At 39.9% G+C, this 24,732-nt stretch overlaps 1 protein-coding gene across 2 annotated transcripts in view; it reads left to right on the top strand.

The window, feature by feature from the left end:
- Positions 1 to 24,473, top strand: part of itprid2 (ITPR interacting domain containing 2) — a 38,707-nt gene extending 14,234 nt beyond the window's left edge. The window contains exons 6-22 of one of the 2 annotated variants that reach the window (XM_055031855.1): positions 135 to 185; positions 4,452 to 4,494; positions 4,582 to 4,677; positions 5,641 to 5,788; positions 5,922 to 5,982; positions 13,938 to 14,045; positions 14,175 to 14,559; positions 15,722 to 15,929; positions 16,365 to 16,416; positions 16,966 to 17,048; positions 19,416 to 20,948; positions 21,150 to 21,209; positions 21,329 to 21,453; positions 21,547 to 21,661; positions 21,777 to 21,842; positions 21,943 to 22,272; positions 22,386 to 24,473. In XM_055031855.1, the coding sequence (XP_054887830.1) occupies positions 135 to 185; positions 4,452 to 4,494; positions 4,582 to 4,677; positions 5,641 to 5,788; positions 5,922 to 5,982; positions 13,938 to 14,045; positions 14,175 to 14,559; positions 15,722 to 15,929; positions 16,365 to 16,416; positions 16,966 to 17,048; positions 19,416 to 20,948; positions 21,150 to 21,209; positions 21,329 to 21,453; positions 21,547 to 21,661; positions 21,777 to 21,842; positions 21,943 to 22,272; positions 22,386 to 22,493 (3,572 nt within the window). In that variant the 3' untranslated portion in view covers positions 22,494 to 24,473. The remainder of the gene's footprint in view (positions 1 to 134; positions 186 to 4,451; positions 4,495 to 4,581; positions 4,678 to 5,640; positions 5,789 to 5,921; positions 5,983 to 13,937; positions 14,046 to 14,174; positions 14,560 to 15,721; positions 15,930 to 16,364; positions 16,417 to 16,965; positions 17,049 to 19,415; positions 20,949 to 21,149; positions 21,210 to 21,328; positions 21,454 to 21,546; positions 21,662 to 21,776; positions 21,843 to 21,942; positions 22,273 to 22,385) is intronic. The other variant, XM_055031856.1, reaches the window with a different exon arrangement.
- Positions 24,474 to 24,732: the final 259 nt, after the last annotated feature.

The following is a 24,732-nucleotide window of genomic DNA, read 5'->3' as shown; positions in this document are numbered from 1 at the left end:
GCAACCCCTGTAGGGGAGCAGAAAAGAAAAGTAGAGGGCCCCTTTAAGTCAAGTGCTTGTATAGCAATGAAGCTATTCCATAACTTCGCCACATTGCATTTATTCTGCCGTTATGCGTATCTGTGTGTGAACAGGAGTGAAGACTGGCTGCAGCTTTGAAGATGACCTTTTGTTGGGAGCTGAAGGTCAGTTCAGAGGAAAACAATGCAAATCAGATTAGAAATGTCTGCATATTGTTAACAGTTTCCTCCAATTACGTATTTAAAATTTAATGTTAAAAATCACTTCTTATGCCAAATGGCAGGTGAAGCTGTTATGTAGCTGCCTAAAATCATAATTGCCATTTCTTAATTTGCAGGGAGAGTGAAATGCTTGCCTCACTTTGTGTGGTTGACTTTTGTTTTTGTTCAGTTTTCAGCTAACAAAAAAAAAAAAAACTACTTCAGATGTTTCCCTTTGGATTTTATTAGCGTTGTCCCTCAGGACCACAGTGGGTCCAAAAAGTCAAACAATATAATTCCAAATGTTACTTAACATCGTCATAAACTGCTGCTTAAATAATCAGAAGGCAGAGTTAGAACAATTGTAAACATTTAGTTGTTTCAGAGCTTTGTGAGTATTTTTATTGGCTTCTTGGGCCGCCCTTCTTTTAATACATGCAAATTTCCACTTTATTAGTTACAGCATGTAAATATTGTGACAAAACCAATTGCATACTCAGCTTGACACATATCGGTGCTTGGTGTGTGAAGGTGTTTGAATGAGCGTCAGATCTCTTCCAAACAAAACAGCGTCAGCAGAATAAACAGAAGGTCATGTGGGACTGCACTCAATTCCTCAGTCCTGTTTCTTCATGAAGGAAAAGTCAACAGTGGTTAGAAGTGTGGAAAGACGCCACATGCATGGCTGGCCCTCCTCTGAAAGTGCGTGTACCTTCGTCATTCAAAAACACAATAGGCTGTAATGACCCGACTGTGATGCTGTGTGTGGGTTTGATGGCCAGCTGGAAGATTCTGGAAAGGTGGCTAATTACTGGCTGGTTTGAGGTTGTGTAGATTTAATCTGACACATCCTGTAAAGAAACAAGCGTTCTGGTCTCATATGAATTAAAAACAATCAATTGAATCTATTTTAGAGCAAAAGCTGCAGCCTCAGTCTGTTCAGGTGTTGGTGATTGTACTAAATGCAGAATCTGTGGAAAAGCGTTAATAGGGTTTTATTTGGTGTTATTTATGTAATATTTACATTACATACATATATAATGTAATGTAAATGTAATGTAAAGCTCCAAAGCTTTTCTATAGTAGGACTTCTGCAGATTAAGTCAGTCAGTAAGTGGTTGGTGCTACTTCTTGAGTAAAGTTGAACTAATCAGATTGAAATGTTTTATTTTATTTTATTTTTTTGTGGATTTCGAGCTGCTGGTTCTTATTTGTCATTTGAAACTTTGACAGGTCAGAATGTAAGCATATAAGCGATATTACTTGTGGGTTCTTGCTTTGACCCATCATTAATTATGTGTGTAGCACAGCAGCAGAGGTAATGTTACACTGTGTGAGCGAGAACAAAAACGGACAAAATGATTGTGTCTATGATGTTTTTGATTGTCTTTGATTTTATGTGCACCATTAATGTGGCTGGTGCTATATTACAACAAAAAGCAGTCTCTGTGTGTATTGCAGAAAGACTGGAGACCCTGAACGTCTCGTTTTCTGCAAGAAGCCCTGCTCTCTCAACCTTTTCCGTGGTTTTGTTTTAACTTGAATGTCAAACAGAAGTGAAGTCTGACGAAAAGATTCGAACCATGTAGGAAAACAAAAATAAATGAAGATGTGGGGCTTTTACTCAACAGTAATGTGATCCTCGAAAGTATCTAAATGTGAAGTTTGCCTTTTTTCCCTTTCACTCTGTGAAACCATCTGGTGTTATTCTTACTCTGTCCGTGCAGGTCTTTGTGTGGCGCATTTACTGTCGGGAAAAAGATCAAACTGTGAGGTTTACAACCAACCAAACTATGACTACTGGCATTTTTTTTGCAACTATAGATGTTTTAGAACGGCTAAAATTGTCAGTCTTGTAAGAGAAGGGAAAAGTCTCAGAGTGAACTTTCAGAAAACTGACCAGAATGCAGAAATAGATGTTGGAGGGGAAAACATGGTTTTACTCAATCTTCCAAATGTCACTCTACAATCTCATTAAAAAGACTTCAGAACATCACAGTGGTATGATCTGTGTTCGTTTTAAGAGCTTTTCTCTTTTTTTATCTATTAAAAAAAATGCACAAAACAAAGAATACTGGCAACCGTCTCATGCTTTCTATAGACTTTGAACTAATTCTTTGGATTTTGGCTGCTTTCTATTTATCTTCTGTTCAGGCTTTGTTTTTACTTGTATAAATGAGAAGCAGTGGACAAATTAAGGGATGGCAGAGCTACACATGATTTATAACATTTTACTAGCATCTGAAGGCCATGACTTTGAGAACATCAAAAAATATCCAGCTAAGGACTGACAAGTAACCTTGTCGATGCATTTTGCACATGTTGATGGTCTAAGGCCAATTTTTTTTAGTTCATTGTTCTTTGAAAATTACGTCTTTGGTGCTAAAATACAGTTTTATGTCCAATTGTGATACTAGCAAAAAAATTAAAGTGCCTGGAGATTTGATATGAAATTGTGTCTTTGCCAAGTGATCTGTTATGTGTAGACACAATATTACACATTTTCCTTTTTTTTTTTTTATGTCTTTTCATACACTTGACTGATCCAGTGTTCAGAGTTGAGCTACATATCAAGGCAAAAATACATTCCTCTGAAATGCCCAAAACAAAAAGAGTGAATATCTTTTTGGGGAATGGCTACCGAAGTCCAAAGAAGGATGTAAAATATGTGATGGATTAGAACTGAAGGAACAACGTTTAAAAAACATGAAGCGTAAAGAAAAAAAAACATGTATCAGAGACCAGTGCGAATAAAATTAATGTTCTGCACTATGTTTGGCAGTATAAAATGGAAATAGCTTTTCTATTTTATACTGCCAAAAGAAAGGATTTTGATCAAGCTCTGTGAAATTATTGCCATCAAACAGTTTTGCAAAGATTTTTAAGCAGATTGAAACCTAAACCAACATGGAGACCAGCTTGCGACTGAAATGAAATATTTTCAGTTTTTGTCAATACTCAGTTATGTTTTAACAGCCAGTTCAAATAAGTTGAACAAAAACCATGGTGGGCACGGCTACTGATACGTAACCATGCCCACTTTCATCTCAATATGTCTGTGATTTATGTTCTGTCAGTGCAAGTTTTTCTGTGCGCTTCAGGTTATTAAGTCCTGGCTGTAAGAGCTGCGATTGTGCTCAGCTAATGTCCAGTGTGAAGTAAAAAGTCTTTGTGGATGTCATGTTCGAACAGATCCTAATTGACCATAATGACATCAAGCGATATAAGGACGGGGTTGGAACAGATTAAAGTCTTAGCCACTGAATGGGAAGGCGGTGAATTAGCAAATTAAATGGTTCGGGGCAGACGAGATGGAAGTGAATGAGCAAGTTTCCAGATGCAGCTGAACTTCGTTATCATTTGCTCCCTTAATCCAGCCGTCTGCCAGAGAAGAACACATGGGCTGTTTCAACAGAAAGAGAAATGGAGAGACTGTCAGGGATGGTGGCGAGGCTGCAGGTCTCAACAGGTTCTTTGGAAATGAAAATATCACTCATACTGCAGTTTGGCCGTCGGTTCTCATAGACAATACAGTTAATGTTGGATAAGCATAAAAGACAGTTTTACATAACTCAGTAGGGAAGAAAGAATGCATTCTATATTAAATTTGATGTTGATTTGTGAGATGCAGTATGGTAACATGACAGTGCAGACGGTGAGAGGTGACAGGAGAAAACGTTTTTTCTCCTGCTGTACAAACAACCCTCACTAGTTCTTCTGTTTTCAAATTGGGGCAGAGCTGAGCAGCTGTACTGCTTGTCAGCTGGCTTATAAGGGAAGTGTTTTAGCTTCTGTGCATTACCGTTAAATCTGTAGAGAATTGTTCGAATAAGATCAGGTTTTAAGGGAAAGCAGTACAGCAATCACAAAATGACATTCTCTCCTGATGTACTGGGAATCTTGCATGCTTAAAACTCAGCTTAACTACACTGCATCTCATCTCCACGAACCAACCACCACCACTTGTGTTTACAATCTCATTTTGATTTCAAAGGGAAATCTGCTATAGTAGTGTTTTTTTGATGAGGGTTGCATTCGACCCTCTCGTTCAAAATCCAAAATACACTGGCGGGTCAAGCCTTAACTCAGGTTTTCTACATAAAACGGGTTTTCAAAGTTCAACTCCAATGTACCAAGATTTATTCCAATAACACTTGGATAGCTAAACCACTTCATTCACTGCAGCAAATCTTTCTATTGACTCCTGATTCTCTTACATTTTTGTTTCAGCAACCAATCATCTTCAGTCCAAAAATAATAAACCTGAAGCCTGGTGAGTTGTTTTTATTATTCACCCTCAGCCTCTCCTCTTACTCGAACAGTTCTTTGTAAGTCCTTGTTGCTCTGTGTTTTTATGTAGTTTTGATTTTGTGGCGGGTCACAAGAGGATTCAGTACAAAGAGAGGGGGAGAAGTATGAACTCCACAGGATCAGGGAAAAGCAGCACTGTATCCAGGTCAGTTCATCCCATTACTCCTAAATCAGGATCACTGAGGTTTCTCCAAAATGGAGACAAGTGGTTTCAAGTGGAAGAAAATGAAACGCAGTGTACTCTTGACGTTCTTAACACAAATGGCCCTCATTGACTCAGACATGTTAAATGAGGTAGAATACAAAATTTAGACCTGATTTATAACAAATGGATGAGTCCACGCCAAACAAAAAGTTTCTTTTTTAAGTTTTAAGCCACACTTTGGGTCGATTCTTATGAATCCTGCAGATTTCTCAATACATTTTAGACAGTTGTTTAGAATTTAGAATTCAACTTTATTGTCATTGCACTCACATGTACAAAGCAACGAAATGTAGTTTGCATCTGTCCAGAAGTGCTGTACAGGATGTAAATATTTATAAACAGGTGTACAAACCACTGACATTTGTGTGTTTTATTGAGATTTTAGGTGACACACAACGTATCAGATAACTAGGAATTCAAAAGAATTCAGTTTACGATTTTTAAAGTTGTCTGTAAATTGTTCTCAAAAGTGCAGTTTTTAATTTTATTCAATGTAAATCTCTGGATGTGCAAAACTGGTGGAGACGTACTGCAAAGAATTTAGAAGCTTAAGATGCAACAAAAAAATGTTTTTACAAAACACTAACGCAGGGATACTAAAAAGAAATGCACGGTACATTCTTAAAAACTTTATTTTCGTTCCCACTTCAAAAGATTCTCTTCTTCTTGTCAATCCATCACACTAAATCCTAAGAAAATACAAGCAAGGTTGTGATCTGAGAAAAATGTGCAAGTATTTCACCATGTGGATTTAAATGCTCACTTTTGATCTATTTAAAAAAGTTTCCTTTAAGTAGACCGACCAATAAACGTATTAATTTGATGTCCTTCATGTTTCAACTTCTTTAGAAATGGTATGCGAGCGTGGTGCATGCTGTTTGCTAACAGTCGAACTGTTGACAGTGTTTCAGAGTTGCTGGATCTGTACGAGGAAGACCCGGAGGAAATCCTGTTAAATCTGGGTTTCGGTCGAGAAGAACCTGACCTGTCCTCAAAAATTCCCCCACGGTTCTTCAACAGCACCTCTTCAGCGAGAGGCATTGACATCAAGGTAGTGCTGATTTAAACGTAGGAGCACTTATTGTCAAAAAAGTACATGAAACCGTGCACCTCTATAGCAGATTAAGTCTTTTCTGCATTATTAATGTTAACCATCGATGTTGTTTTCTGTGGCTCACGCGTAGGTCTACCTAGGAGCTCAGCTGCAGCGCCTGGAACTGGAAAACCCCAACTACGCTCTGACCAGTATGTACCTGCAACACCTTCTACTCTCCTCTGTCCCCTTCAGTGTTCATGGGGTTACTGTGCACATCTCTAGCAGGTGAACGGCTCTGCTAGTGGGTGTTTGCACTGAGTGCCTCAGAGGTTTACATCCTGAAACTGTAGAGAGAGGAAGTGAAGCGCATTGACTGTGTGTGCGTGTCTTGTTCCCTGTAGTACTGTGCGGTTTTGTGGGGGTCCTTCAGCGTTTTTAGCTGTTCTGCCAACTGCCTGGACAACACTGCCAGAGAGAACAAAGATCTGTTTGTCCCAAACACACGCACATGCACACACACACACACACACACACACACACACACACACACACACACACACACACACACACACACACACACACACACACACACACACACACACACACACACACGCAGACCTGCTCCCCTAACATCCTGGCCTCTTTTTGTTTTTAAAGTTTGGTCTACATGGAGGTATTAGCTCCCCAATTGAGCGCACACACACAGCTGATCCTCTTCTTCTTGACAGCTTTACAGTGCGCAAGAGAACATCCGTCTTGTGTCAAAACAAGAGTCTGTATCGGTCTTCTTGTTTGGGGAGATTTGAATTGCTTTGGTTTCTAGAATATAGTTAGAGCAGTTTATATCTCTTGGTTCTGGTTAGTTTCAGGTAAGCAGGACCATCAGCAACTTTAGCACCTTATTTTTATGAGTGCAGTAAAAAGTGGGATTTTTTTGTTTTGTTTTTATAGCTGTGGATTTTTTTAGGTGTGATTTATAAGTCCTGCATGTTTTCTTTGAACATGAACACAGATGTTTTGCAAAATACATCTGTGATTTTTCTGCTCTGTTTGCACCTCCTTGGCAGAGTTTTTGCTGAGATTTTCTTGACTCCATTTGCGATTCATCTAACTGGATAGGAAACCCACAAATGATTAGAAATGATGACCCAGAAGCCTGCTTTGTACTCACCCACTGTCGTTTTTTTTTTTTTTTTTTTTTTGTGAAACCGAAACAAAAAAGCCATTGTGTGAATCATATCTTTCTGGATTTGTGCTGAATTGGTTTCCATTTAGCTTCAAATCTGAACTGAAGAAGTTAATTACATATAAAGGAAATGGTAAATATTGTGAGAGAAGACATGAGCTAATTTGTTTTTGGTATATTTTTGGCAGAATCTTTAAAATCTTCAGCCAAATGTTGCTTTAGCCATAGCCAAAATAATCTTCTTTTGAAATCTGTTGTTGCTTATCCTAAATTAGGCTCACAAAAAAACCCACCAGTGTAGCCTTACTTGAGCTAATGCTATCAAGGCTGCTAAAGAGAGAAGATTTTGGTCAAATGAGTTTATACATTGTCTCTCTGATATTTAATATTTGGTTGCTTTGCTGTTAGTAACTTTTAGCATCCTAAAATAAAGGTGCCCTGATGTGAAAAAGAAAGCTTGCTCCTAACCTATGTGCCAGCACATGCTGCAAAAGAAATCTGTATCCCGTAATGAACAAAAATGAATAAATATACAAGTGCATCTTAAAAAAACTTAGAATGACATCAACATTAATTTTTTTTAGCACTATCAGAAAGGTTCCTCAGAAAATTAGAACATTAAAAGAGAATTTTTACTGCTGAAATGTTAATGGGGAAGACTAGCGTGACATTTGTCCAGCAGACAGAGTTATTTCTTTAAAGGATTGCAAACACGGCAGTTGAACTTGTTTTCTTATTTTCAAAGAAAAAGACAAAAAGCCCCGTTTCCTTTTATTGAGGCCCATAGGATTGTCCTGCCCAGGATGGTTGAGAATCCACACCACCGTCTCTTACTTTGAGCGTAACGTCCTGCCCGCCGAGCACGTGAGCTACGCATCTCACTGGAGTATTTCCAGCTGTGAAAACAAATCCCAGCTCAGCCTCTCCAGCTGTGAGGTGCATCTGTTAAGAGCAACACAATCTGCCAAAAATGGCTTTAGTCTGGCTTTCTTTTATTAGTCTTCAGCTTTTAATTCACAGCCATTGCCTCGTAGCATTCTAAGGTCCTGAGTATTAATCTGTTAGTTTTTCCAGTTTGACCTCAGAATTTCTTTTTGTTGTTGTTGGCTCTTGCAAATGTGCATGAAAAGGTAGGCATCTTATTAGCTTGCAAAGCGGCTGGTCAGCTGTTAGGAGCTGATGTAGCACAATGTTGTCTCATAGAACCACTCTCACGCATTTATTCGATGGTCTTTTGAGCCACTGGCGCTAAATCACTCAACAACCTTAGATGTCTAGGAACATGAATCTGACTTATCAGTGTAACGATGCACTTCGGGTTGTTAAGCTGGCTCAGAAAGCTTTCTCTTTTTACCAGTGGCCTATGGTGTCACTTATAAACAGACCTTCCAGGGTACAGATTTGTCCAGTTGGTCAAAGGTCAGTCAATCCTCACTGTTAGATTTGCCGAACAAACAAGTTGGCAGAGCAGAATGGGTGTGGCTATTTTTGTGTGGTTATTTTTCCATCTAGTTCTCTGATTGTCATGGCTGACAAATAACAAAGCATGTTTACTTAATGTAGAAAATGACAGAGGAATGAATGGAGCCAGTCGTAAGTCTCAGAATTAAATTATTGAATGACTGCACCGTTTTTTAAAGACCTGTTCAGGACAGAGCGGAAGAGGAGGATGCTCATAAACATTTGACTGCTTGTTTGATGGGAAATTAAAATGTTGCATAGATGCCTCAGTATATATTTAATTGCATTAAAAATAGCAACTAGAACTTTTTTTTTATGTGCAAAAAGCTGTGTTTTATGACCTGCTTAAATGGAGATACAATCTACGGCATGACTGCATTTCAGAAATGCACTGCTGATATGTCAAATGAAATGACGCTTTGCTTTGTTTGTTTTTTTTTTTCTTTTTTCATTTAGTTGCCCTGAGCAAGTGGGCTCGTCTATTCAGCCAGAAATAGCTCTGCAGTGTGTTTGGAAACTGATAAGTTATTGTTCAAGAAAGGTTTATATTTAGAGCATTATCATGTTACCAGACTACATACTGATCTCCGGCTCTCACGCACTGACCGTAGGCATTCAGGGCTCTGATGATTTCTACAAGTTTATGACACAGGCACTCTTTGTTTGAGTGCAAGGATACAGAGGTGTCTGCATCTTATTTGGTGCAAGCACAGGAACATTTCCAAACATTCACATATTTTATGGTTTATGATCCAAAGCAGAGTGCTGAGAAATTGCGTTTTTGCCTCATTTTGTCGCTGAGGCTCATGTTTTGGATTCTATTTATTTTCACAGCACAAATGAGTTTTATTGCCTTCGGCTAATCAACACATGTTCCCACACTTTTACATGGAGGTACCTACATGACTCCATCTCAACTTTTTCCAGTTAATGGACAAACTAATGTTGGTGTTACAGTACAGCTAGCTTATGCAGGAAGTTCAAAAAGATTTAGCCTCATGTTCAGGGATTTTTTTTTTGTGATCTTTTTGAAATGTGCAGCCATTATAAGAAATTAATACGAAGCATTTTCCGTAGTTTTCAGCATTGTTGTTGCTGAGGATGCTGCAATATGTCTTGTCTGCTCTGATGGCAATAGTTTGGATGAAGGATGCACCGATTGGAATTTTCCAGCCGATCACCAATTTTTAAAAAGTCCAACCTGCTGATTTTGATTTTGACAGATGACAATTTTTTTGTTGTAGTTGTTGTAAAAGTTGCTTGATTGACAACAACAGAGTGACTATTGTTAACAGCATATGTGCAGATGTGACCTGGTGGGAAAGTCTGTCAATCAGCATCTCTCACGGCAGAGCAAAAAGGGACAGCGACTGGTTTTTCAGACCTTTATGGAAGTAGAAAAGATTGGTAGATTTCTTTCATGCAAGTATCAGCCAGTCACCCGCAACTAAGGAAATCGGGGCCGATTTATCGGTGCACCTCCACTCTGCACCTCCTGTTCACATGTAGTGTCTCCTGCTTGCAATAAGTGCAGCTTGGTGTTTTAATTTACTGTTTGTGATTTGTGTCCCAGTATTTGTATAGTTTTCATTTGAATGTCTGTTACCTTGGCTAGGTGTCCCTTGAAAAAGAAGTTTCTGATCTGAGTGGAAGATGAACCTGGTTTAAAAAAAGGCAGGAAATTGCATTTGTTGTTAGCAGTGGTCTTTCCCCACTATTGTAAATTAAAGGCAAACTTAGCTCAATACAGTGTCATTTCAAATCCTTCTTCAGGTTGCCAGTATGTTAAGTCTTCAAGCAATTGGTCTTATACAACTTCTTCATCACATTCAGCATTGTTGTCCAGACGTGGTGCGGTCACCGTTTAGCAAACTGTTAGCTGCATTCTCAGCTGTCTTGTGCTTGCTTCTCTCACGCTTTTTCACATATTTATTGACTCGGACCTTGAAATGAATATGACTCTCGTTGGCTAGCAGCCTGGACACAGTTGAAAATGAAAGGCTTGTAAATTGATGGTCGATGACAAACCTTGTGACTGGCTCGATAACATTGCTAACTTTAAGAAACCGTTCTGGACAGAACTACTTCTCTGAGATCTGCGTGTAGTTTCTGGAAGCTTTCTCATACTCTTCCGTCGGTTCCCTGGATCCCAAACGCACACACAGACGTGTGTGTGTGTTGTTGTTTGTTATGTAAGCCCTGTTCTCACCATTAGAAAAAACAAATCCTCCCAGGATGAAGAGAGAAAAAAGACGGAGTACGTGTCTTTGTGGTTTATCCCTCATTTCCTGTGAAAAAATCCCCAGAATGAGCATTAATGCAGAGTCAGCAGTCAGAAGGAAATGTGCTGTATTACTATTATCACACAAAACCAGCTGTGCATGTGAGCGATATAACTGTGACATGCCTATAACAGGCTTTTTTTAGTACCAGAGAAACAAATTCAAAGTAGGAATATTTATAGTTGAGTCTGGTGAAAATATATTCCAGTCAGGCTGTCGTATGAAGCAAAAGACATTTGGATCTTATTTGTGTCCCAGTGTTTGAAATCCAGGCTCCTTTTTTATTTTTTTGGTCTATCAACTTCTTATAAAATATAACATTTTTTAACAACTTGATCTCCTCCTTTCTTCACCTGCTGAGGTTGAAGTCAAGAGAATGCTTTTTTTATATTCGTTTTTTTGTTTGTTTATTAAACCTTTAACTCCCTACTGGAATTGAAATAAACAAAAAAAGACCATTCTGTTGAAGTTAAGTGGATTACCAGGTTACTCGGTGAGTTCTTTTGGGTTATCTGTGGGTTTTGAAGTGTTGGAAAATAATCAGATTTGGAAGGTTGGATGGAGCTAACAAACCTTTTATGCAAAGGCAACTTATATTTTTTGATAAATATCTACTGCAGGACATTTGTGGTCATTTTTAAAGAATTTCCATTTGATTTTTAGTTTCTAAACCAGAGAAAAACATAAAACAAAGCATGAACACATTTTCTTCCATGGGATATTGCTATTTGGAGAAAATTATTGAAACAACAAAAGCATTTGGTTTTCAATGTCATAATGAGAAATAAAATATTCAATTTTGTATTGAATAAATACATTAAAAATTGAATAAATCCTGCAAATCTAAAAGAAATATGCAAAATGTATACGTATATAAAAATCCAACTACACAAAACTGCAAAATCTAAAACATCTGCAAAGTCTTTTTTTTAAAAAAAAGTAAAGTCTAACAAAATCCCGAGAGAATCTAAAAAAATGACAATAAAATTTAAAAAAAAAAAACTAAAACATTTTATTTCAGGAAGCTACGTCTAAAATATCGTTGGAGTTTATTTTACATCGAGGTTTCGAGTTTCTCGAAACAAACTGGGACTGGGATATTGTTTACAGAGTTAGATAAAGCATTCTTTTTTTTCCTCACTTTTATTGGCATTTTCAGCACGTGTGTGTTCATCAATTTAAATTAATGGACCTCCGCATTTGTCTGAGTGCCTCCTTTTTCTTCAAAGTATTGGCCAACGGGGCCTCAACACAAAGTCATGTCATACTTTTCAAACTTTAAGCATCAGGGCTTTACATTCGCAGCACCAGGTAAAAGCTACATGCCAACAACAAGGACCGTTTTTGTTTTGGACTTTGAAGTCGGAACATGCAAGAGCATTGCTCACTTCCAGGTGATGACACCGAAGCATGTCGCAAGGTTTCAGAGGGCGACAGAAGACAGAAGTCCGTGTTTCATAACCGACTGACAAGTATTTAAACAGTTGGGTTTGAGGGGCGGGAGGGGAAAGGGAGCCAGGAAAGCATGCAAGTCATTATCCTGTTAGAGATGACACTGACGGTGCAACTTACACAACCCTGCGATGAGGAAAGAGAGGGGAGCGGCTCTGACGTCTGTCTTTAATTCCTCCCTGAGCCTTTTCCAGCAGAGCGTCACCGAATCTCAAAACTCTCACTCGTGGAATGTGTAAAAGTAGACCAATAGGAAGGCGTACGTTTACAATATATCATAATCTGCCTCCAGGAGGTATCATGATGTAATCTTGAATTACTCATTTGACTCTTTGTTCCGGTCTCGTAAAATAATACGTTTGGAGTTAGACTGACTTATGGCTAGGATAGCAGCTAGGAGTTTTATTATTGAATTGGTCAATATTTAATGTTTTATCACTAATTAAAGGTCACGTTGCATTGCTTTCTTAATCAAAGCCAAAGTACAAAGTAGCTAACTGCACAAGCTAATATTTACAAGCATATTGCTCATTATGGGTGGCCATTTACTGAATGGTTTATCATTTATTGTGATAAAATCATAATAACAACCTTGATTTATTGTTATGAAACTATCTGTATTGTCAGAATTTAGTTTGAGTATTTTCTTCCCTATTTGTTCAAAGAGAATTACATATCAGTAAATGTGAAAACGTGATTATTACCACAAATAATACTTCTGTATGTGACTGATGTCCTAAAGAAACATATTAGTAGTGAGTAGGTTTCTCTCAATTACCTAAAATAAGCAGTATTCCTATCACAATATTGTGATGAAACCTTCACTCCGTATTGCCCACTTCTGTAGGTAATCCAGTGTTTGCTACTAAGATTTCTATAATCCTATAAAACCCAAAGTTATGAAAGTATCTCTTCTGCCATCATCCCATTGACCAAAAATCAAATGCACATCCTTGTTTTGGATCTGCACCAAATAATTGAGCAGCAGTAAAGTTGTTTTTAACTTTTCGTCTCAGTTCTTGCTTTGCAGTTTCCTGAAACCGCTGGTCTCTGACTTTCTGCACAGACTTCTGTAGTTTATACCCCACAGCACCAATAACTCACATCAAACGTCCTCACTAATATCCTGAACTGAAATGTGGCTCACATGCACAACCTTGAGGCGCATGGGCCACAACAGAAAAATATGCTTAGTTGCATCCCTTGTTGGTCTGTAAGTAAGACAAAACCAAGGCTGTAATGCTCTTTCCAAAACTTTGACAGCAAAGAGTGGAAAAGTTTTCATGCTGAGGCTGCAGAGTTGATTAGTGGTTTCTACCATCAGTCTGAAGTCATTTAATAATGCTCCTTGTGCTGCTGCTGGGGCTTTTGTGGCTGCTGCTGGGGCTTTTGTGGTGAGATGAATGTTTTTGCAAGCCTTTGACCTCTTTATTCTAGCCGGCCAGTGTAAAAAACAATTTAAAAAAGCTCCCAGGTCATTTGTACATTGCTGCTGGGTTCACAAGTTAAGCAGTGGAACATATTTCTTATGTGGTATCATGGAGAATTGGCACAGCAGACACATCTGGAAGTGACAGGTATGTCAACATGTACCCGCATCCTAAAGGACAGCTTACAAACCACCATGTTCTGCTGCAGTTTAACTCTAGACGTAAGAGTTGGCCAGATGAACCAAACCGGTAGCCACTGGCATCTGCTTTTTTCCCCATTTTAAATAAAATTTCTCTTGTTCTGATTCTGCCTTGTCTTTAAAGGGAAGCTGCTTTGCTTTGCTCTGTTTCAGGTCGCTTCCGTCAGATTGAGGTTTTGACGACGGTTGCCAATGAGTTCTTCCAGCTCTACAGTCATGTTTCTGGACAACCTGTGAACAGATTCACCTGCAAGGATCTAGGTGAGCCATGCAACCACATTTCGGTTTTTCTTCACTTGTCAAAAAAACACCATACTGCCAAATAATTGTCTGTCCAAGACACCTTGACATTCAGTACTTGGCATTCACATTGTGATGTATCTCTCCCAGGTGGAGAAGGCGAAAAAGGAGAGCAACAAGGAAGTGCCAATAAAGATCCGTCTACTCTGAAGAGGACCAACTCGGCTAGGAACATGGCCAAACTCATAAAGAAAATGAGCAAACAGAACTTGCTCGGATCAACCGCAGAGTCTCCACAGGGGGTCTCGCCAAACAAGCGCGCACAGCTGAACGGACACACTGCTTCCCCCGATCCTGCATGTGTCAACGACCAAACTAGTAGCGGTACGGATCACGACCGCGCCAACGCCAGCTCTGACCACCAGGTGGAGATGGTCAGCCAGAAACACGTGCACAGGAAAGATAATTTCCCCTTAGCTACCGTGACGGAGGAGCCCAATGGAGGGGGCGAGGGTGATCGGCCAATGGAGAGCAGGTAAGCCATGCTTCTTTTATATTCTATAAATGAGAATGAGGCAAAAAATGCCTTTTAAATTCTGTTGAAATGTTAAAAGATGCCTCAAAGTGTAAAAATTTAGTACATGCTTAAAGTCAGGTGTGGTCAATAGCCTGGAAATCACTGTACTTCATTTAGTCCATAACACATAGCTTTTTATGATTTAATCTTTCTGAAAAAGATAAATAATCCTCGGAGAGTTGATGTCCTCCTGACAGAAATGACTTTCATCCGCGTTAGACCAGCTAGATTACGTCACACCTGTGACAAAAAAGAATCAAAATAGGATTGGCTGATCAATGTCATTCAATTTAAGTTTTAAGGAAAATGGAAAATACCCCTGCACAGGTGTCTGGGCCTTTTTATGTCTTAACACCTACACTTTGTGACAGGAACGGTGATAAGCAAATACTACCTGAATAAAATCATTTCGCCTGTCAATGTGTCCCTGCATGAATAACCCAGGCCTAATTTCATCTTCATGGACAAGAATGCTTCAGGTCATCAAGGTCACGTAATGAGGGAACTGCTGCTGGAGACTGGGGTACCTCGAATGGAGTGGCCTGCACGTTCTCCAGAACTAAAGTCGGCCACACGACACAGATGGAGACTTTAATAATTTAATCATGTTGCCTCTATGATTACTCTACTGCCATGACATATTGTAGTGTGTACTTTTTATATTTTTCACAATTTTAATTCAAAAGTTAGCCTGGACGTCGTCTTAATACACAATTCTGCTCAATTCTGATCTCATTTCACTGCTCCCTCTGGGCTTTCTCCCGCTGAAGTGGATTTCTCCAGTAGAATTTCAATTGAGCCAACCAGTGAACAAAAGAATCTGTTTCATGGGCTTGATTTTATTTAACTTTTTTAGCAGTTTTAGAAGTGTAATCTGCCTGTAGTTTTAGCGATGGCAGCAGAGGAAGTGAACGAAGCTGTTCAGTCAGTGTTACCTTCCAAACATTCATTTAATATTAACAGCCGTCTGCTTCAGCATTTCTCTTGTTGCAGCAGAGGATGGTTGTTTACAGCTACAGGCAATTTCCAGTAAGCTTCATAGTGTCAAGCTGGCACATCACATAAAAGTAGCTCAGTGCACCACTGCTGTTGTTTCTGCTAACATTCATCCACCTATCAGTCCTGAACAGAGCAGCACTGGGCCAGAACACCAGCCGGATTCAGCTGACCTTCACACAACCCATCAGAAAACAGAGGAGGAAGGTGATCGGGTGGCCAAAGATGAGACTGACCTCACTTCCACCCCTGAGAAAGTTCTCCCCAAGCTCACCCCATTTTTACTCGCCCAGCTTCACACAGAGAACGCCAACTCCTTTGACATGGAAGAGGTATGGGGATTTCCTGTGTTCCTCCTGCCTTCTTTAGCATTCAAAGGGTAACCTCTTCCCACGCACAGGTGGCCCAATGACATCACTTAGGCCTTTTACCAGACCATCTTATTTTCATCTGCTCTCCCTGTGGTAACTCAACTCAGCCTGCGAAGATACTCTCCCAGGCAAATGAATGCAAATAAAGGCAAAATTGCCTGCTTACACAACAACAACTGAACTAAAGTGAAAGCAGGGGTTTTAGATCTGCACTGGGGCTGAGATAATTGCTGTTCAGTTGTAGAAGAAAAATCAGCTGATTGAATCTGTTTCTGACCAGAAAAAGAATGGTACAATATGTGCAAGCATTTTGAGTCAGTGTGTGTCTGTATTTGATCAGTAATTACAACATTCTGTATTGTTTATCTTGCTTTCAAATGTCCTTGGCCTGTTTAGATTCAGACTAATGACGATGAAGCCCTGCCATCCAGAACATCCAGAATCACAGGTTGGTTCTAGTACATTCATTCTGAGCTTACATAATTAGTTTGTCTCCTTTTCTTTTCTTTTTTTTAGCTATCATGCTTTTCTTTTTGTATAAAGCATTCATACTAATTGGTATTTTAAGCATTTAATATTTTAAATGCTTGTTACTTGGAACCTTCTATTTAAAACATATGTTAGCACTAGTTTTTACCTGAATTGATTATTGTAAAAAATTCCTTTTTAGCTGTTTTTTTATTAGTTTTAATCTAAAATTGACTGTCAAAAGAAGATAACCATATCTTAAAAGCCTAACAATATAAATCAGTGAGTTAAAATGTCATGTTTATGAATGTAGCAAATTCTGGCCTTGAGAACCTATAAAGCTTTATAAATGAGCATTTTTCCAACAAACTGCAATATTATAAATGTTTTCCTGTTTCCTTCAGATGCTTTCAAGGACAGATTGTCCTGTGTTTTGGTGCCTCTGCACTGCTTTCATTATTCATAGCTCTACCCTGCCACCTGCAGGTTAGAGTACAATAGAAATAATATGTTTTCCCTTTTTTCTTAGACCTGTCCAGGACCGTTAGTCAACAGTCTGACAGCAGTGGCTTTGCTGAGGAGCCTTCTGGTGACTCCAGCAGCTACCTTAAGGTTGGTTTAACTTTTATTTGGACTTTATTCTTCACTTTACACTCTACCTCTATATCATAAAGATTGCTTACACTCTGAACAACTAGGGTAGATAGTCTAATCGGCTTAAAGTTAATGCATACAATCAAATGCAGTGCCAAGCAAAGGTATATTTTTACATTTTCAGCAAATTCAGCCACAATTTCTTCTTTATTTATCTGTAGACCAATATGTCACATGTAGCTTTGAATTAGATGTAAAATAATGGTTTTTAATGGTACTTAGAGGTATATATTTCAGTTTTCAAAAAGGATGGTGTGCGTTTCTTTTTAACCCCTTTTTTATTCTGGTACCTCTAAATAAGTTTATCAAACTTTAGTTTTCTCAGTTTTAACTCCGTTGTTGTGTGATGGCCTCAGAGGATGGAGGAACCAAGCGGACGGAGAAAAAGTTTTAAGAAGTTTAAAGCAGGGGTAGGTTGTCAACAATATCTGAGTGACTGAAAGTGAAAATAGTTTGGCCCTGCTGCAAAGCCTTTCCACGTCAGCAATAATCAGAGAAGCAGCTAACAGGTTAATGGTAACTCTGGAGGAGCTGCAGATAGCCACAGTTCAGGTGGAAGAACTTGAGTTATGTTACTTTTTGTTAGTGTGAAATCCACTACGTGGTTATAAGTTGAGAAAATATGACGAGGTTCAAGGTGTGTGAATATATTGGCAAAGAACTGTGTATACAAACAAGGTTGGACAATTTCTTCAATTCAATTTCTGTATGTAAAAGACAAAAAAAAAAACTCCCTGCAACATTTCATCAAGTCATATGTGAGCGTAAAGATTTTGTTCAAAATCTGCAACACTACTGTGAGCCCCAAGTTGATGCTTGTTAATCCAGTTTCACACAGAAAGCAGTAAGCTTTTAATTCTTTGTTGCACATGTGCCTGACTGCTTGTCTTGACATGTTGAGAGCAAAGCTGAAGGCTGACAGCTGCAGTCCGTCCAGTTTGTGGTGAAACGCAAGTAGAAAACCAGTCAGTCATTGATCATTTGAACCTTCGCACGACATCATTATGTGAGCTAAAATTGTTTACTCAAAGAAACTGTTAACCGAGGAAAGTGAAACAATCAGTACAGTTTCAAAATATTTAAACGATCTGACATTTATTCACTTCCGCTTTTTTTTTTTTTTTTTTTTTTTTTTTGCCTTGTTTTGTGGTCCAGCCAGTTGACCCTGGACAACTTAGTCAGAAGTTTGATAGGAATGCTTTGATGACAGTATTTTGTGTTTTGCTCTGACAGGATCATAAAAATGTACAAAAATCAAGTCTTGGGGCATAAATATGAAGCACACTTACCACATACATAGGCTAGAAGTCCTCAATGCTGTTCGACTTCTGATCTCAGGACCTTTGCTTCATATCTTCTCCCTCCTCGCTCTGTCACATCTTAATTACATAAACACATAATTTTGACCTGACCTTGGCACAGAGGAACCCAATCTGAATGTCTTAAATTCTGAGCCATGCAACTATCATAGTTTAATGACCTAATGTAATAAACGTAACACATTATTTCAACAATATTTCGTTAGTAGTAATAAGAAATGTCTTAAAGCATGCTAAAATGTGCAAGTGACTGAGTGTCTGCACCAAAAAAGCACGGACCCCATAAGAGGAATGCTTTGATGGAGCAGACTTAAGCCATTTAAATTGGAAATGGCTCCAGAAACTGATAAGTCAAGACACTCGCGAACAACTCTAAACTGGATCCTGGCACACTGGTGCCTGAGACTATAGGAGATGATCTGATCGTCAACAATACAACAGGACATTTGAATCAGAGTATCACTTGAGTTGCTGAGAAAAGATGTTTTGCTTCATGAGCTGTATGAAAATCAAAACAAAATCAATCTAAAAGGATATTTCTGCTTGAAGAAGTTGCCTGCTGTGTCTCACTCTTCTCTAAAATATTATAAATACATTGTAATTTGGCGATGGGTCTATAGCTACCAAGGACACAGGGTTTAACTTGGCCGTTTTCTAGAGGCGGTGAATGATTTATGAGATAGACTGGGCCTTGACCACTAGTATCTGGTCAAGGCCCAGTCTATCTCAAGGCCCAGTAATTACTGCCAGCACACAGGAACAAATTGATTAAAAGACACAAATTTAGTAGAGTTTCTCTTCGCAGTCAAGAATAAAGAACATAAACAAAGACAACTAGCTAAATTTTTATATGTCAAATTGTAGAAATGTGAGGGTAAAACTTCTGTCTAGCAATAAAAAATATTTTTTCTGTTATGTTGACATACTGTTGAACAGTATTGTAATGGGATCTAAGCACGTCTTTCAGCAGATGTCTAAAATATAAATTTCATGTAATCCTAACTAGGTGCAGGAGAGTTGTGACAGCTGTGACAGTGAGACCACTGTGACCTCACACCCATCACAAGACGTAGCCACACCTCAGCCCCTTGACCAGCCTGCGTTTGAGCTTCTGGGTGGCAGAGAGGAGGAGCCAGAGTCCTCCACTACTCTCAAGGCTGAACATAGTGGTACTTCCATGGAAGAGGCAGAGCATGAAGAGAGTTTGGAGCAGGTTCCACAGTACGCAGTTCACCAACTTCCCATGAACAGACTTTCAGAGGAGGGGGAGCAACTGGATATGAAGGACAGAACTGATCCAGACACAGAACCACAACCAGATCAAACCCAGAGTACGCCTGCTTATGAGCAAGAACCACAACCAGTGATGGAAAACACTGAGAATCTGCTTACAGAAGAACCACTGCGGCACACTGAGCCCCTGACTCTGATCGATGCAGCTGAGGAAAAGACTGATTCTGTTCTCACCACACCAATGTCTCCGGTTGTTAGAGCACTGAATAGAGCCAAACAGAACCAGCTCAGATTGTTGGGCCAGCACAAGAGTATCCAGATTGACAACCCGTCCCAAACCCCCGGAGGAACAATAAGTAGACGTGGTTTGATCCCCATGCAAAGGTCATCCTCCTTACCCTTGTCCCTCCTCTCACCATCTAAAGTTGTGTCCTCTGTCAGGATCCAGTTCGGTCAAGGCCAAGCATTATGTACACCACCCAGGTACTCCATTAAATATATTCAGGAGGATGGAGAGCAAAAGGAATATGAGGAGAAACAGGAAGAAGAGCAAAGCAACTGTGTGTCCACTTTGATCATAAACCCTGGCTCTAAAGAAATCCCACCGCACGCCATTCCTCCTAAACCCATCCCTCACCATCTGATGCGATCAGCTTATTCTTTGCAAAGCTCCAGTCCTCCCCCTCCCGGCTCCCCGGACCAGCGCCATTCTTGGACCACCCAGAGTGTTCCCGATCTGTCATCCAGTAATCATGAACTCAACTCCTTCCAGCTGAACACCAACCAAAACCAGCAAACTACTGGTTCTGGGCGCATGATTTTCCCAAGACACAATACTCCAATGCTGGGCTCAGAACCCAACCTTTTCCCCAGGCATACTACTTACCCTTATCCTCCTTACCACTACGCCAGTCCTCCTTTTAATCATCACAGCCCTCCAGTGCATCACTATTCTAGTCTAACCAGTCTGCACCAGCCTGCAACTCCCCCAGTCCCACCACATAGCAGCCTCATCAACTTGCATCAGCCTTACTCCTCCTCAGCTCCTTACGTCGATCTGGGTTGTTTACTTCCTGGAACTCCTCCGATGAATGAATACTCATTCAGTCATCCACTACCTTTCCCTGCTGCTCCTCCAGCGCATCAATTTGGTTCCCCTTACTACGGTACACATGGGTACACACACCTTCCGCCCGGGTTCCCTCCTTCTGCAGCACCAGGTTCAGGACGATGCCCATCCAGCACCGAGATGCAGCTGAGGAAGGTTCTGCACGAGATCAGGGGAACGGTTCAGAGTTTCGGTCAGGTTGGTCCTCCTCAATCATTGACTGTTTGTGTAAAGAATAAGTTGGTTCCTGTTCCTAATTTTAAAGGTACACTAGTGTCAAATTATATCCACGGGTCATATATTTACCAATCGTAGCTTTTTCTCCTCTTGCTTTAATATATCTTAGTAGCTATTTGTTAAAAGTTAAAAGTTTCTCATGCACTTTTTTTCATCCTCCAGAGCCGGATCAGTTCGCCTGATTTGTTTGGTGAGCTCAGAGCAGCTGCAACCAGCCAGCAGGTATATTTATTAAAAAAAAGGAAAATAAATAGCTTTTTGTGAATTAGATCATTTCAGGCAAGAACTGTCAATTACAGAGCACAATAAGAATACTTTAAACTGTGAAGCTTTGCTTTCAGTCTGTGGCAGAGTTCCAGCAGAAGAGGCGCAGTCTAAACATGTTCCGCAATCAGATGATGGACCTCGAGCTGTCGATCATGCGGCAGCAGGCTGTCGTTTACAAGCACCTGAGTCCCGCTGACAGGTGACGCTCAGAAACAAACACGGAAGTAACCTGGCCGTTTCCTTCTGTTCATGACTGTGCGTTTTTTTTTTCTTTCTTTTCCTTGTTTTGCAGGATGGAGGCGGAGCAGCTTCAGTCCCTGAGGTCACAGGTCAGAGAAGAACTCCAGGAACTGGAGCAACAGCTGGAGGACAGACTGATGGAGCTGACACCGCACTCAAACCTCAGAGTAAGAACTTGTGTACAGAAGTTTAATAAATATATGTTACACACTCTAAACTGGACCTGAGATGGTTTGTGTATGCTCATCCACAAGCATCACATCCGTATCTTGTTTTTCTCAGGGTCTTCATAGAGAGGGCAGCGTTGACAGCCTGTCCACCGCCTCTGCACTGAGGGCCATGGAGCCGGTTAGCACACAAAATAACTCTCAATCCCTGATATGAAGACAAACACATTTCGTACTGTCTGACTATTCTGCCTTTTCTATCTGATTTCCTGTTTGTCCAGGTATCGGACCTCCTCAGAGAGCAGTTCTTCCTCCAATCAGAGCTGTGCTACGGTGGCCACGGCCCCTCCAGCGTCCCCTCCACCCGCTCGCCCAGTCCGGTCAGGAGGGAGGGAGACGATGGCAAGCAGAGTCGAGGAGTGTATCGTGCATCAATCAACATAACCCCTTCCACGCCTGCTCGACCTAACACACACACCAAGGAGGCAGAGGAGGAACAGAGAGACCCTGAAGAGGTAGAGAGAGAAAAAGGAGAAGAACACGAGACACCGGAGAGGGAAAGAGAGGCAGAAAAATTTAGACCCGACAACTTTCAACAACTTATCAGAGAGGTAAAAGCACACTTGTTGCCTGTTTTATAAAAGCAATAACTTGGAATGAATTGGAGTTTTTCTTGGATGTCATCAATGCCGTTTCACCATATCTGCACCTTCTTTTCTTCTAGATTCGAGAGAGCGTGGCCCAGGAGGTCCGACGGGAGATCTACAACGAGCTGCTAGCTGCTGCGTCTCCGCAGGGCTCAACCTTTTCTGCCCGGCAACAGCCCATGTAGCCCGGCAGAACACCGCCGGCCAGCCTTAGTAACCAGGACCTGAACAAAAACCACTGCCTGTCTTTAACACTGTACCCCCGAGTAACACTGTGCGACACTATGTGCTTGTGACACTGTATGTTGGTAACACTGATGAGCCATCTGTGAAAACCCTGCTGCAGATGGGGGAGGCTTCCACTTTCTTGGAGCATCAGTGAAAATTTCTCAACTTCTCACCTCTTCTTCTTTATGTAAAAAAAGCTCTAGTCAACTTCCCTGAGAATTCAGCTACCACTACTGCCACTAATACCATGAGTACTGCATCGAGAATCACCACTACGAACAGCTTCTTGTACAAGAATAGCAACACAATACTTCCTGTTTTCTTCCAGTTGGATTCATTTTAAAGATCCGTCTCCTATATCTGTGCCTCTAGCCAAACAGTTTATTAATTTAACGTAAACATCTTTTTCCTCAACCTCTTTTTTTTTTATTAATAATTCGCTCATTAGATTCCATATCCAGTTTGTAGATTCATATTTATTTTTATCTACCACCAAATAAAATGGCATTTGGAGAATAAATCAGACCGTACGTTAATTCCTGTCGAGGTCGAGGCAGAAATTATTCAGACAGATGTTGAATAATCTAAAGGAGAACACGAGCTATGATTTTATTTGCCATGAATTGAGTCTTTACCATCTCTAACGTCTCTTAAGAACTTCTTAAATTGTCTTAGTGGACATTTTTGTGAATGTTTGCCTTGTTCAGTCTTTTTGTATATTTGTTCAGTCTCTCTCAGAGTCGCTGTGAGCGTTTTTGCATTCTCCCCTCACCCCACTCATTCCATGCACATTTCACCTTAGGAAAAACAGTTTTGGTCAGTTTCATTGGGAAATTTGATGCATAATCATCCTCATCGCCATCACCCTCATTATGCGTCTGCTCCAGTCGCCGCCTTTAGGTCGCTTTATGCAACACACTGTTGCTTCAGCCAGTTTATGCTCACAAGATAAAATGGGTTAAATCTATGAACTAAGGTGCAGAAAATAAAAACTCCATTCGGATTCTGGCATTTTTTTTCTGCACCATCAAAAAAAATAAACAAAAAAAATCAACTTTAACCTGCATTAAATTTCCTGAAAGATGCTCAGTTTGACAGTTTGAAGCCCAGGGTTTGCAGGATAAAGAAAGTGGTCTGCGTGCGTTGCCGGAAGGTGTTGAGGCTTAAAGGTCAGAGGTTTTAGGTAGGTTGAAGTGATGAGGATGACTATGTGTCGACTGCTCGGATGGAAGAGCCTTCTTAAGCTTTTGCTGCGTCAGCATGTTGGTTTCACTTGGATGAAAAATGCGTGCAATAATGTGAACACGTTGAATATGTTTTTAGGTTTTTGTTGGATCATTGCAAACATTTCTGAGGCCTCACAGGTTTTTGAACAGTCTGTAACAGACATGTGTAAGTTGAATGTGATTGGCTGAGGGAACTGTCAATATGAGGCCTCTTAAGTTTCTTTTTGTTTCTTTTCCCCCTCATCTTATTTGGACAATAGCTGTACAAATCTGTGCGCAAGATCACAGTTGTTTGCTGAGAGCTGAACTCTGTTGGTAGAATTTGTGTGAACTTTAAAGTGAAGCTTAAAACTAGCTTACTATTTCAAAACTGAGTTCTCAGTCACATTTACGATGGTTCTACAGCATGGTAAGCTGGCTCAGGGGACCTGAATGCATATTCTTCCAGGAATGTGAACGGTCCAACTTTTTCAGCCTGCAGTCATGTTCACAATCACAAATCTGTTGGAGAAACGCTGTTTATTACATTTAGATCAAGAATCCACTCTTAATCACACTTTACTGTCTGAATGTCGGTGGCTATAAATTTCTGTCCATGTCTACTAATAATAATAATGATGATGATGTGCATTTTGTATTGTGTCCTAAGTCTGATGTAGGGAGGGTTCACTGTAGAGATAATAATAAAGATGTATTTATTTTCAGTACAAACATGTGTGGGAGTGCTTGCATTTTACTTTTTACTTTACTGTTTATAAATTTTATGCATTTTTATCAACAAAACTATTTGTAGGACATGTCAACTTACATCTATAATGTGGTGTTTTATTTATGCAGAAAATGAGTCTTAATAGGACCTTGTAAATGGAAGTAAAATATAAGTCAAGTAAAACTGGACTTAAAAACTCCATTGTGGTTGCTGTAATTTATTAAAATTCTTCCAATTAACTGAAAAACAGAAGTGAAGCAG

Source organism: Poeciliopsis prolifica, unplaced genomic scaffold (genome assembly GCF_027474105.1).
Source record: "Poeciliopsis prolifica strain line A6 unplaced genomic scaffold, Auburn_PproV2 SCAFFOLD007, whole genome shotgun sequence".
Lineage (NCBI taxonomy): Eukaryota > Metazoa > Chordata > Actinopteri > Cyprinodontiformes > Poeciliidae > Poeciliopsis > Poeciliopsis prolifica.
Note: the sequence above shows the minus strand (reverse complement) of the source record. Positions and strands in the feature narration are given on the sequence as shown.